The 15259-nt window shown below is 38.0% G+C and overlaps 2 protein-coding genes across 2 annotated transcripts; both read right to left on the bottom strand.

The window, feature by feature from the left end:
- Nucleotides 1-621: 621 nt before the first annotated feature.
- On the bottom strand, nt 622-6875 carry s100a10b (S100 calcium binding protein A10b). The gene is made up of 3 exons (XM_054781634.1): nt 6710-6875; nt 4796-4952; nt 622-957 (listed from the first exon to the last, which is right to left on the bottom strand). Exons 2-3 carry the CDS (start codon nt 4931-4933, stop codon nt 799-801), a joined length of 297 nt encoding a protein of 98 aa, XP_054637609.1. The 5' UTR covers nt 4934-4952; nt 6710-6875; the 3' UTR covers nt 622-798.
- Nucleotides 6876-8987: 2112 nt separating this feature from the next.
- On the bottom strand, nt 8988-15170 carry krtcap2 (keratinocyte associated protein 2). Its single transcript, XM_054781782.1, has 5 exons — nt 15058-15170; nt 14443-14597; nt 14300-14363; nt 9383-9449; nt 8988-9298 (listed from the first exon to the last, which is right to left on the bottom strand). Exons 1-5 carry the CDS (start codon nt 15059-15061, stop codon nt 9178-9180), a joined length of 411 nt encoding a protein of 136 aa, XP_054637757.1. The 5' UTR covers nt 15062-15170; the 3' UTR covers nt 8988-9177.
- Nucleotides 15171-15259: the final 89 nt, after the last annotated feature.

Here is a 15259-nt window from a genome sequence, read left to right as displayed (position 1 = left end):
ATGTTATTTTTCATCATACGACGAGTTTATTCTCATAAAATTGTGATTTTTTTTTCCTCATTCAAATATTTTTTTCTCTCAATATTTTGACTTGAATCTCATAAAATTTGACATTTTTTTCATTTCTGCTGTGTTGTTTTTTAAAAATATTTTCGGCAATTTCAACGTTCTTCTGGTACATGTTCTCGTAGTTATGACTTTATTTCCATAATATTTTGACCTTATTCTCCATTTCCGCAACCAAATTTTCCAAAAATGACAACTTTGCTCTGTTTTATATAAAATTATGACTTTAAAAAAAAAATGCTGTCTTCCTCTAATACAGTATTTAAACTTTATGCTACTAAAATGACATTATTTTTCCTCATAATATTACAGTATTATTCTTGTAAAATTATGGCTTCTGTTAATATTTTAACTTTATTCTTGATAAATTGCTGCTAATGTCTCCATTTTTCATAGGTTTATATTTTAATATGCCACGGGACACTAAGAAAACAGCTACGGGCCACACTTCGGACACCCCTTAAGGTCGAAGAAAGAAATATTAGTCAAACTATGGGTTTCCTAGCCTACTGCTTGGTGCCACATTCCTTTGTTTCTCATCTTAAAGGGCCAGCCTTCAAGGATGACTCATGGTGTCATTTATTTCTCAGGCTGGACTAAAATGATAGCACACGTGTTGAAGAAATATGCCACCTAAAAAGACAAAATCTCGGAAGTAACGAGGCAGACAGAAGGTGACGTCTTCACTGAAAGGTTTCTTTATAGTCGTGGAGCAGACTGAGAGGTCTTCCTCTACTGTTTGCCCTTCTTCTGGTGCAGCACGTAGCACTTCTCGCAGGCCAAAGACAGACCCGCAACCAGGGGGAGAAACTCTTCAAAGTCCAACTTCTCGTCTTTGTTGTGGTCCAGGTCCTCCAAGATGCAGTCCACCGTTTTGGGGTTCTTCTGAGTCTGCAAAACGAGACACGTCCAACCATGATTTGCTTGAGCCACAAGTTGAATGCAGAGACATTTTCTCATAGGAAATTATTATTATTATTTTTTTTAATGATTCTAAATCACATAAAATAGAAATCATCTGTTCCAGGGTCAAACTCACACCTTTTTCACTACATTTTCACAATAAAATAAGGAAATGAAGAAAAAATTTTGATCTGCCATCAGAATGTCCACCATACAATGACTTCCTGTCACTGCCAAGTAAGCTTCAAAATAAAAGCATGGCAGTATTAGCCTGGATTCTACCACAGCAACTACCAAAATGCACCCATTATCTTTTTGTTTTTGTTTTTTTTAGATTGCTATTCATCGGAAGAAAGATTTGCGCATGTATAAAAACTTTATTTCCATTGTAGTCAAGACATACAGTGATCCCTCGTTTATCACTGTTAATTCGCTCCTGGTGATAACTACGTTTCTGCAAAGTTGGATTCCTTATCTATACATGGAATATCTTTTTAGCTAGAGCACAGAAAACGTGTTTACCGCCTTCTAAATACATTTTGAAACATTATTAGAGCCATCTAGACATGAAATAACACCCCTATAGTCACCTTCACACTCCTATTACCCAATATAGGAGAGAAAAAAGAACAAAATAAAGAGATAAGAGAAAAAATAAGATGTAATATAGACTCACACATGTTAGCAATGGGAGAGTTTCTTGTTTTTTTTATACTTCCTGTTCTGTACAACACTTCCTGTGGGGGCTATTGTCTCGTCAATGTACCGTAATGACCCTCAAGGGCATCATTATTGTGTTCGTGTTATTGTGCTCGTGTGTGCTGCTGTGAATGTGTTCCAGTGGTAAGGGAGCTGAGTGGGGGTGTGGACAGGAAGTGACGTCGAGGGTTTAGAGTTGAGTTTTAGCTTGGCGTGGGTTACAGCCGCAACAGCAGCCCGTGTTACGAATTATTGTTCCTGTTGTGAGATCATTTAAAACTGCAATAAAAGCCCGTTGTTCCGGCGATCAAGTCTGGTGCTTGTGTGTCTCACCAAACATTACAGTAACATTACTGACACCTAGTGACCAGTGTACAACACTACATATCATCACAACATCTTTAAATGCGTCTTCTGAATGCCTTATAATTGTATTTTATTTCATTTAGCCATTTTTATGCTAGAAAATGCTTCATTAGACCACAGGTGTCAAACTCAAGGCCCGGGGGCCGGATTTGGCCCACCATATCCTTTTATGTGGCCCGCGAAAGCCTATTTGCCATATTTGTATATATATATATATATATATATATATATATTGTAATTTTGTTATTAATATTAATTTTGTCTTTACTTTTTTAAGATTTATTTTTAATTATTTTACTTTTATACTATTGTAAAATGAAATTTATATTATTGTATTTTTATATGTATGCTGTATGCTGTAATTTATTTTTTTTACTTTATATAAATATATTTAAATAAGTAACAATTTTAATATAAAAATATTTTTACAATAATATAAAAAGATGTAGTATTTAAAACATATTTTTACAATAATTTAATAAACATGTATCGTTCCATTTACAATAAATAATAAAATCATATATTAAAGTAAAAACAAAACAAAAACAACTTAAATATTTTTTAAACAAAATCCCAATCTTTCTTGCTAATGCATTTGTTGTCAATATTGACAGAAAACCTTAGATTTTTTTGTTGTTGAATCCAATTTAAAATGACTATTTTTATTAGTTATTAATGAAAAATTAATGTAATAATTCATGAAATTGTAAAATAGAATGATAAAATGTGGATAACCATAATTGCGATGTGGCCCACGGTGAAAACCAGTTTGACGCCCCTGGTTTAGACAAACGGTGTGTAAAATGTGCTTAAATATGCATTTTTTTTTTTTTGTAAAACCGTGATGGATCGAAGCCGCGAAATTCGAAGCTCAAAGTGGCGAGCGATTGCTGTTTAAAAAAGTGACCACAACAGCTCCGTTAGATCAGAGTATAAAATATGATAGGAAAACACAAGAATGATGCTCTTTTTATGTGCTCCAACCCGTCCTACCCTGTCCTTTCTCTGCGGTGTGTGGCAGTGTGTCTTGAACACGGCTCAATGCTTTGTCTTGTCTTTGTTTCTCTAAAAACAGGCTTGTTAAGTTTGCTCCTTTGAGTGCTGTAAAAAAGCAAAACATGCGCAGCGTTAATCCTCAAAAGTATTTTACCCCTAAATACAGGGGTGACCAAAGTGCGGTCTGGCGGCCGTATGCGGGTCGTGACTGTTTTTAAATATAATTTATAAATAACACAACTTAAAATCGTAATATTACGAGGAAAAAATAATGTTAGATTTTAAATATTAAAGAAAGACGTCATTTTTTTCCAAGTCATATTCTGAAAAACAAAGAAAGCAAAGTAAAGCTGTGATTTTTGGACATTATTCTGCAATTTCCCTGTTTAACTAATTCGGAGATGGCGTCACCATTTACTTTAGAACCTACAAGGTTCCCGAGGGAACATGGAAGAAAAAAATGAAGAAAAAGAGCATTCCCTGACGATATTATCCATCTATGAGCGAGATAGATTTTCAGCGGAGGGAATACACTAGATCTGCTCACGCGAGCAAAATAAAAATATTAATAACATGAATTAATTAATTATGTAAATGTCACAGCACTGAGCCTGTTAGTTTTCTTATATTCAAATATTTGCTGGAGGAAGAAACACTCCGAGGCATCAATCAACTGCCTGAAAACACTTGTTTTATTATGAACAGGGAAAAAAATGTACAAGCCGCCAAACACCACCATCTAGTGGTCGCAACGAGGTATAACAGATTTAATTATTTCATGAAACTATACCGTCAAAAACGAACGTTGTTGCTCCAATTCTTTAAATTGATTGATGTCCCAATATTATAGGAATAAAGTCATAATTACAAGAAGAAAAATTAGAAAAAAGAAAGTTGAAATATTTGGAAATTAAAAAAAAATGCTATAATTTTACAAGAATAAAGTTAAAATAAGTCATATTCTAACAAAACAAAGGTCGCAAAAAAAAAACGGCTGTAATTTTATGCGAATTAAATCAAAAATATAACAGAAAACAGAAAAAAAAGTCACAATTTTACGAGAATAAAGCCATAATATTATGAGGAAAAATAATGTCATTTTAGTAGCATAGAGTTGAAATTTTAAAGAAAAAATACGTTATTTTTTTTAAATGTCGTAATTTTTGAGAAACAAACGAAAATATAAAGTTGTTAATTTAAAAAAATAGGTTGGGGAAAAAAAAAGTTATAATATTATGGGAATAAAGTCATAATATTACGAGAAGAAAATTTACGTGAAGAAAGGTGAAGTGAAAATACCAAAAGAAAAAAGTTGTATTCTAACAAGGAAAAGTTCCACAATTTTACGAGAATAAGCTTGGAATATTATGAGGAAAAATAATGTCATTTTAGTAGCATAGAGTTGAAATTTTAAAGGAAATTTATTTGAAAAACAAACAAAACAAAATAAAGTTGCAATTTTTGGAAAATTAGGTTGGGATAAAAGTTAGACTATTATGGGAATAAAATCATAATATTACAAGAAAATTGCCAGAGAAACTTGAAATATTCATTCAATTTAAAAAACAACGGCAAAAAAGAGCAAAGAGTGAAGTTGATGCTGATATGGTTTTTCAACTATATGACAAAGCTGGGATGCAGTTTTTTCTTGAAATACATATCGCTAGAAAATACTTTTCCTCGTGGAATTCCGCAGGGTCGGACCTGGAGAGTGATCCGACTATAGCGGCTCTGGAGACGAGCCGTACAGCGAGACGGTGCTAACCTTGAGGAAGGTGGGTAACTCGTTCTCCATCAGCTTTTTCAGTTCTTTTTTGCTCAGCGTCTTGCCGTCGCCGTCGTCTTTGGCGTAGCGGTGGAAGATGACGATGAGGGACTCCATGCATTTCTCCAAGTCAGTCATGGCTGCAGGTTTGGACGTGCTGAGTAAAAACCAAGAACATTTCAGAGTGCTGTACACAAACTTGAGAACGCAACTGGGGAAATGAGTACACCAGTATATAAAGGAAACGTGGACATGCTTTCGAGTAGTCAGTGTACAGCTTATGGCAGCATAGATGTACTGAAAATAAGTCCTCACAGCCATTATTGTGGAAACACCAGAGAGTACTGGTAATGGTACGCACATTTTGGGTTTCTGGCATACGCAGACTTTTAGTCAGCTTTCCAGGCACAGTTTTATAAGTGAGGCCCCAGACCACCTCCTCAGCAGGGCACCTGATCATCTTGGGCTACTTATGTGGCCCAGCTTCTGCTTCACAATGTCACACTACATGCTGGAATTCATGATTCCACTCAGTGAACCGCAGCTCCCCAGTGCCGGCAGCACTCGTGCAGCCCCGAACTGTGACGCAAACACCTACTCGCTCATGTTGCCAGCTTTTTAGACAATACTGGCTGTGCGATGACTCATTCTCAGTGGATAGTAAATATACTGTATATGGCTATTCAAGCTATACGGTGACTACTCTAAAGTATATTCAAGTTGACTTTATATACATAGTATTGTCCCATGACATGATATACTGTGATAAAAACTGCCATGTGGCCCACTTTCTGCTTCACAATGTCAGCGTACATGTTGGAATTCATGTTTCCACTCAATGAACCGCAGCTCCTCATTGCCGGCAGCACTCGTGCAGCCCTGAACTGTGGTGCAACCACCACCAAGATAACATTGTTTTGCTACTCGCTCCTGTTTCCCGCTATTTAGACAATACTGGCTGTGCCATGACTCATTTTCAGTGGATAGTAAATATATATGGCTATTCAAGCTGTACAGTGACTACTCTAAAGTATATTCAAGTTAACTTTATATACATCGTATTGTCCCATGACATGATATACTGTGATAAAAACTGCCACGTAGCCCCAGTTTCTGCATCGCAATGGCACAGTACATGTCGGAATTCGTGTTTCCACCGCAGCTCCCCGGTGCCGACAGCACTCGTGCAGCCCCAGACTGTGGCACACTGCCACCACCGAGACACAATCCAAATTGAGAAGATGTAGTGTAGTAAAAATGGTGGCTAAAATGCAAGGGTGTGTACTGCATTTGATGCAATACAGTACATACAGTACCGTGGATATGTAGTGATAAACAATCAATCAATCGGGGTAATAGTTACTGTTAAACGTTCATATTTGTGTCGGTCATCTAGAGATTTACAGCTGGTGATTTCATCTGCAGCTAAAACAAATAAACGCTCCCTAAGGGAGGATACGGGTGTTGCTTTCACTGGCACTCGGAGCAAATTCTTTTGATATTAGACAAAATGTTCTGGCCCAAACGGACATCCTTATCACAAGGCTGCTGCCCTTTTGCCCCACATCCGCCTTTTCTTGCTGGATGGGGGTGTGAAAATGTCTTTAAAAAACAATGCAGTGACTTTAACAAAGGGATAGGAGGACGAGGGCCAGCCGCTACTTGTCATACGAAAGAGGCGGTACGTGCCAAAACCGCAGAAGACCACCCAATGACGCACAGCGGCACACGCCCGTTGGCTAAAATGCACAAATACGTCCGAATAAACGTACAATCATCCAAGCAAACCTGATGTTTAAGCGTTTCTTCTGTACTTTAAACTACTTGAAACGTGGCAGCAGCACGCAAGATTCAATCTCGACCTCAATTCAGTTTAAAAAAAAGAAAAAAGCGTCAAGCAAAGAAGGAACTCACCAGGATACGAAGCGTGCAGGACGGAATTCAGTGGAGAAGCAGGAGTTCACTGGCAGTTTATTCTACTTTTTATACTCGGCGAGGCAACGCCCAGAAAGTTCAAGAAGATGGAAGGGGATGAGGAAAGAAACTGGTGGGAGGGAGTTCAAGCTAAAAAAAAGTTTAAACATGATCCCTCCCTGCTTTACTGTACGTGTCCACCCATACACTTCAACATAAGATTACTACTATGCTTTTATTCCAACATGCGCGCAATGACGGACTTTTTCCATTCAAGTCTTAGCACACTTTTACTGTGTCATCAGCGCCGTTGGCCACTTCTACTGTACAAGACTCCAAACCCTGGACTGCTATTTCATCAACAAGATCTTTCAAGTACTATTTTTCCAAATGGAACTCGTCAGTAACGTCATCATATAGTACTATACTAGTACTTGAACACAATACTATAATCCGGTGGTGTCCAAAATACGGCATTTGTGGCCTAAATCTCTTTTTTTATTTTACGGGGCACAGCTTGTTATTAAATCAAATTTAACACTACATCCAAATTATGAATAAGCCACACTCAAGGTCGCACTGAACAGCAAAAATATATATAAATTAATTCAATTATTACCAATTATTTAAAACAAATAAATAATTAACAAATAATTCCTTGAAATACAAATTTTAAAAAAGCATTTCTTGACCTAATCTGGATTGCTTTTAGCCAGTTTAAGAAACAAAAAGATGCTTATTAAACAAAACGGGGGCTTTGAAAATCCTTAATATTGTCATCATTAGGAGTCCTCAGTCATGTGTGCGTTTCAAAAAGCATGTGAGGTAAAAAAAAAATCTGCATTTTAGAGTCACAAATCAAATGACAGTAAAGCAGGAGTGTCCAAACACTTTTCCAGCGAGGGTACATCGTGAAATATGCTAAGAAGTTGTATATATATATTTCTAGAAAATACTGCATCTCAGCTTTGTCTACTTTTAGTATCGACTTTTTCCCCACCCTATTTTTAATAACCTCCCCCTGAACATTGGCTCTGCTCAAACATTGTAGCATTTCATATCTTTACTGAAATCGTATTATGGCTATGTCTAATCTTTTTATGGACCAGCTTTAATCCAGGTTAACCTGGGCATTGTTGGCACTGTCTTATTAGTGTCATTATTTTTTGTATTGTATTGTTTTTAATTGTACGTTTTTATGATTGGGTATGTTTTGTGTAGTTGTGTTTTTTTTTGACTGCTGTAGAGCACTTTGGCCATTTCATATTTATTTCATATTTCAACTCTATGCTAATAAATTGACAATAATTTTTTTCTTGACTTTACTCCCATATTTTGCCTTTATTCTCGTAACTTTCTCCACAACTTAATTTTTTTTAAATTACAACCTTACTTAGTTTTTCATATTACGACTTTAAAAAACATGATGACTTAAATATTTAAACGTTATGCTACTAAAATGACGTTATTTTTCCTCATAATTCTTAGTATTACGTTATTCTCACAAAATTACAACTTTTTTCTCTTAATATTTCGAATTTGTTCTTGTAAAATTACTGCTTTTTTAGCTGTTGTTAAATTACATTTTTAGAATGTGCCACAGGCCAATTAAAAAACAGCTGCAGGCTGCAAATGGCCCGCGGGCCGCACGGTGGACACCCTGCACTAACTGAAATAAGTATGGTGACACTTGTCCTACAGGAAGTGGAAAAGGAGTAAAATATGGTGATACAGTATTACTGCTTGGCAGTTATAAAACCTATTTAAGGAAGACTTTGGACATGAAAATAAAATGTTAAATAATTAACAAAAACATGAAATTGATTTATAAAATCATTTTAGGATAAATGTAATATTTGAATACTTAAAAAAAATTCAGTGTATGTTGTGAAAAGCATGTGGCATTACATTTTTTTTTTTTTTGGAAATATGAGGCACATAAACATGTCATTGGACAGCAGTGACCGATGTTGGACACGTGTATTCTACTTCATCCCAATGTTATTTGAGACGGTTCTTCCACACCAAACTCCTCCAACATGCCTTCATGACCCTTGCTTTACACCCAAGACTCCCAATTGGTCATGTAGTGATTCACACAGCTGACAATGCGCTGAAGATGCGATTGACGGGCCATCTTTCACCCTAAATCAGCCTTGATCCCTGAGAGGCAGTATCAGCAAAAACTGAATGGGATGACATTGAGGGATTAAGAGGTGTGTGTGTGTGTGTGTGTGTGTCAGAGCTTTTGTCTATGCAACGGAGTTTTTATGATAGTAGCACAGACACGTTCAGTAGTTTTCATGTAGTTTAATTACAAAACCGACTTGTGTGGACACAAATAACAGGATGGGGTGCAGTAATCTGGACAATGGAATGTGGATTTCTCTATTGTTTGTGGCCTCACATAATCCAATGAAAGCTTTTGTCCAAATGTGCATGCGAGTGGAACATGTCCCCCCCATCCGTTAGTTCTTCCTCTTGCCCTTGGTGGCCACCTTGGCCGGCGCTACGGCGGGCACAGCTGCTTGGTAGAGGGCGGCTGATAACTTGTTGATGTAGTAGAGGGCGAAGAGGGAGAAGATGAGGCTGCGTGGAGAGAATGAGTAAGCAAAGTGATTTCAAAGACAAGTCAAGGACATGGAGTGAGGTGTCAAGCAGAGGTTTACTGACCATGTGGTGACACACACACGATGAACCAGTCCAGATGCAAACAGGGACAGACACAGGCACAGCAGAACTGAAAGCAAGCCATATTAGCAACATTATTAAAGCACATTTGTCACGTCATGTGATAATTACTTTGCAAAGCATACTTTTTTAATGATGTTTAAACAGTACTACGTGTCCTTAAGAGTTCATGAGCAATGGAGGAACAAATGAGCAATTTAGCCAGTTCAAAAGTGCTTTTAGTACTCCCTACCGGAAGCAACACTAGCGTAGCATGTGAGCTACAGTGCTAACATTACACTCACATTTTAACGGCAACATCACACTAGGTTTGCATATTTGCTGACCAAAAAAAACCCTCCCAAAAAACACAAAATGATCAACAGCTCCCATGTTTGTAGCCGACTTCACGGATAGTTAGCAGAGCTTTGAATTTTACTTTAAGATGTGTAGTGAAGCCTGTTGATTTATTTATTTTATTTTTTTAAACCAGAACTACAAAAGTGAGCGTTTCAGCGCCTTTTCTCTCAAAAGTGGAACAAGAAAGAGAGGGAAGTTGATTTGGTGTTCATAAACAGGCTGTGTCCAAACTTTTTCCAGCGAGAGGCACATAGTGAAAAATGAAAGGATGCAAGGGCCACTTTGATATTTTGTAATGCAACGCGTGTATATATGCTAACAACTTATGCATATATACACAAGTACTGTATTTCAAGAAAGGAAAAAAATGCATCTCAGCTTTGTCATATGTGAAAAAGGGTATTATTAGTATCAACTTTGCTCTTCCCCCATTTTTGATGTTGTTTTTTCAAATTTTCCAATGTTCCTCTTTAGAATACAACTTTTTTCCCCGTTTTTTAGTTTCCAACTCTTTCAACTCTCTTCTTGTAAATTTTGTTCTCATAATTCTAACTTTATTCCACTAATATTTAGACTTTTTCTGATAACGTTATACCTTTTTGCTCAAATTAATTTTCCAAGCATGACGACTTTCTCTAAAATTTTAACTTTATGCTACTAAAATGACGTTATTTTTGCTTATAATATTGCATGATCCTTGTAAAATTACAACTTTTATCTCCCTATGTTTTGACTTTATTCTTGAAAAATTACTGCAGATGTCTCAATTTTTGCTGCTGTTGTTTTTTTTTCCCTTGTGGATGAAAAAAAAAAAAAAAAAAACAACAAAAAAAAAAAAACAGCCGTGGGCTGCAAATGGCCTCCCGGCCGCACTTTGGACACCATTACTCTCGGGACACATACAGTGCATTCGGAACAGCGCTTCACTTTTTCCACATTTTTTTTTTTTTATGTCACAGCCTTATTCCAAAATGGATTAAATTCTTTTTTTTTTCCCTAAAAAATTCTACACACAAAACCTCATAACGACAATGTGAAAAAAGTTTTTTGAAATTGTTGCAAATTTATTAAAAACAAAAAACCTGAAAAGTCACATGTACATAAGCATTCACAGCCTTTGGCAGCAAATACAGCCTCAAGTCGTTTTGAATAATGCCGCAAGCTTGGCACAACTATCTTTGGGCAGTTTCGCTCATACATCTTCGCAGTTCCTCTCAAGCGCTATCAGGTTGGATGGGAAATATCTCCAGAGATGTTCAAGGACATTCACCAAGTTGTTCTGAAGCCACTCCTTTGATATCTTGGCTGTGTGCTTGGGATCATTACCCCGCTCAAAGATGAACCGTCGCCCCAGTCGGAGGTCAAGAGCGCTCCGGAGCAGGTTTTCATCCAGGATGTCTCTGTACATCGCTGCAGTCATCTCTCCCTCTATCCTGACTAGTCTTACAGTTCCTGCTACTGAAAAACATCCCCACAGCATGATGCTGCCCCCACCATGCTTCACTGTAGGGATGGCATTGGCCTGGTGATGAGCAGCGCCTGGTTTCCTCCAAACGTAACGCCTGCCATTCACTCCAAAGAGTTCAATTTTTGTCTCATCAGACCAGAGGATTTTTTTTCATGATCTGCGATTCCTTCAAGTGCCTTTGAGAAAACTCCAAGCGGGCTGCCATGTGGCTTTTACTAAGGAGTGGGTTCCGTCTGGCCACTCTACCGTACAGGCCTGATTGGTGGATTGCTGCAGAGATGGTTGTCCTACTGAAGTTTCTCCTGTCTCCACAGAAAAATGCTGGAGCTCTGACAGCGTGACCATGGGGTTATTGGTCATCTCCCTGACTAAGGCCCTTCTCCTCCGATCACTCAGCTTAAATGGCCAGCCAGCTCTAGGAAGAGTCCTGGTGCTTCCACATTTCTTCCACTTACGAATGGATGATGGAGGCCGCTGTGCTCATTGGAACCTTCAAAGCAGCAGCCATTTTTCTGTAACCTTCCCCAGCCCCCTGCCTCAAGACAATCCTGTCTCAGAGGTCTACAGACAATACCTTCGTCTTCATGCTTGGTTTGCGCTTTGACATGCACTGTCAACCCTGGGCCCTTACATAGACAGGTGTGTGCCGTCCCAAATCATGTCCAATCAACTGAATTTACCACAGGTGGACTGGAATTAAGCTGCTGAAACATCTCAAGGATGATCAGCGGGAACAGAATGCACTTGAACTCAATTTTGAGCTTCACAGAAAAGGCTGTGAATACTCATGTACACGTGATTTTTCAGTTCTTAATTTTTAAATTAAAATTGAAACAATTTCAAAAAACTTTTTTCACATTGTCATTATGGGGTGTTGTGTGTACAATTTTTGAGGAAAAAATGAATTGAATCCGTTTTGGAATAAGGCTGTGACATAAAAAAATGTGGAAAAAGTGAAGCGACTGTGAATACTTTCTGGATGCACTGCATTACTGTTAGAACATCAGAGTCTATTTTGCACAACAAGGGACCTTGAATATACCAGTATGCTAGTAGAATATAAGACATAGAATATACCTGAATGACAGGTTCTCTTGTAAAAACAGTTTGGTGCAATAGTGTTTTTCCCTATTCTGGTCTTATAAATTGAACACACATAGGCCTGTCACGATAATGGATACATCGATTTATCCAACGACAAAAAAAACAAACAAAAAAAACAGGTCGATAATTATGAGCCCTCGATAAGCCGACATGTACGTATATGCGCGTCTGCGCCACCTGTTAGTCTCTCCGTGGTACACAGCCTGGATGACAAGAGGGTTCACTCTGCATGTGTCTGTGTTCATTGGCTCTACACTAAGTCCCCTACTAACGAACATCCGACGTGCGCACTTTCGGAGATACGAACACAAGCCGACTAGTCTATATTTTCATATGTTTTGCCTTATAAAGTCCATATTTAAACTGCTACATGCTTGACCAGCAGAGGGCACTGTGACACTGCTAATGGGACCAACAGCGTAGAACAAGAGGAGGAGGAAGTGAGGAGGGGAGGAGAGAGAAAGCTACATTGTAGTTGTATGATACAACCCGGACAGAGCGTGTGATTAAAGTTTATGAAGAGTTAATAGGCCTGCTTAATTCTACACCACCCACAGAACACTACCTCTTTTAGAAGAGTCTAACGACGACGACAATTTGTCCTTTTTTTTCAATAACTCCTCCTCCTCCACCACCACGACGTATGCTCGACCACTCCTCTTCAAAGGTAAATAACGTATTATATCATTTTTATTATTATTGGTTTTTTTCATTAATTATCCTCGTTTAATATTACTACTGCATCCAAACTCATATTTACATACATACACATATACTGTATATGTATACACGTACATGTAGTACCTACAGTATATCATTGGTAATATTACCTTTTCCCCTACTTAAGAACAATTCGACATAAGAACGGTCGTCTGGAACCAATTGTGTTCGTTAGTTGGGGACTTAGTGTATATGAAATGAACACAGAAGAAAGTGAGCACCTTCTCAGCTATTAAACCTCTTTGTGCCAGTAGTGGAGGCGGGGCTACGTACACGAGTGCTAGCAGTTAGCAAGCAGACGTGAATGTGAATGAAGGCACAAAAGCGATAGTTTCTAAGCCGAATGTCACAGTTCCAGTGTGGATGTGCATCAGAGCCTTCCTCCTGACAATCAACACTTACGAGTAAACATTAAACAAAACAGTGCAAAATGGTGCGCGTTCACCCTGTCGCTAGCTGCATTGCCAAAGAAATGTAACCTTTCAATATGGTTGAAAAGCCAACATTTGGGGAAATGCCTGGGAGAATGTACATGCACAAGTCACAAACCAAAATATAAGTGACACAAAGAATACGTGTTGAAGAACATATCAGCAACATTGCATTTTATCCTACTCAGCTGTGGTCCAGCTTGTAATGTATTGTGTGCGTAAGAAGCGGTGATGTCTTTAGTGTCCCTCCTGAGCTGCCATAGCTTGTGCCGTGAATTTGCCTAGTGTTGTGTTCAAGCACGTTATGACGTAAAAAGATGGCTACCATCTAAACTCACGTCTGTCATATCCATGGTTTTACACAGCTCCAATATGACCCCCCCCCCCACAGTAGTTTAACAATACACTACATATGTTTGAGTTCCATCTAGGTGGCTCACATGTGACATGACACAATGCTCTAATCTTAATGATAATATGGCTTTAAAAAAAAGGTCAAAATTATGGGTTGTCGACGATAGTTTTGTAGCACAATTATCGACTAGCAAATTTTGTTATGTTTTGTTTCGGCCTAAATACACAATACAGAAATAGGTTTCTAAAAAAAATCTAAACAGTGCTTTGGTAAATGAACTTTATAAAGTATAAGTTCATTGTAAATATTACTTACATAAACACAATGACTACCTGGTACTCTCTGTATTTGACTATTACTGAAATAATGCGCCACATAAACAAAAACACAAACTTCATCACAATTGATGGCATACAGACGCCTATAAAATCGGGTTAAAGTGGGTTAAATGCATGCAAAAAAATGCCAACAAAGTCACTTACTTTCTGGGAAAATCTTGGCTTGAAATCCCTTCCCAAAAACCACATTTTCCAGATTACTAAACGCCTGAGGAAAGGGAGTTAAGTAGTTGATTAACATTCATTATCTGCACAATAAAGGGTCCAGTGATGGGTAACAAGGATACGGTGAGGGAGCAGATGAAGAGGACCGAGCCCAGGAAGCCTCCCAGGATGGTGAACCACTCAGTGGAGGCCAGCTGTTTACTGAACATCTGCATTCCTGCAAACACCAACACTGACAGCAGGCTGGACAGCACAAGGGACGTGCCTGTGTTTACAGCTGCAAAACACACAACATTCAGTATTAAAACTTTTTAGGTCATTTTACAGTTCTAAGACAACTAGTGTTATGAATATTACTGCATCCATTTAATTGTAAAATCTGTTTTATTGGCGGGTTGTTTAAAGTTAACACACAAGCTAATACAGTACCGTAATGACACGTCAGTGCTCAAGAGGAAGCCCTACCGATGCTAAGCTAATGCCAGATACAAGTCAATGCCGTTAAGCTGCCAGTATATAACTTTATGCTGAATCTGACCTGAACGTTACTACTACTGACCAACAATTTGGTGTTAATAATAATTAATAATAATCAACCCCATGTAAAATAAATAGCAGCTAGCTAGCCGGCGTTCTCCCCGAGCTAGCTCTTGAGCAACAGGGGCTTATACCAAACGGTACACTTAATTAATAAACCCGTGACAATTGTACACAGTTATAGAGAGTGGAATACATACCCATGGTTCCAATTTCAATTGTGATTAAATTAAATGTTAAAAAGTTCAATTTAATCTCGCCGAACGAGACGAATGGGGAACAGTTGGGGCTAGGAACCTATGAGAAATTCACCCGGAATAAATTAGAAGGGGGACCAGTGGGCGTGGTCACGAGTGAAACGTGTACAGTATAATGCTGAAAATAACAACAGAAATGCGAATA

This window comes from Dunckerocampus dactyliophorus, chromosome 7, assembly GCF_027744805.1.
Source record: "Dunckerocampus dactyliophorus isolate RoL2022-P2 chromosome 7, RoL_Ddac_1.1, whole genome shotgun sequence".
In the NCBI taxonomy this organism is placed as follows: domain Eukaryota; kingdom Metazoa; phylum Chordata; class Actinopteri; order Syngnathiformes; family Syngnathidae; genus Dunckerocampus; species Dunckerocampus dactyliophorus.
Note: the sequence above shows the minus strand (reverse complement) of the source record. Positions and strands in the feature narration are given on the sequence as shown.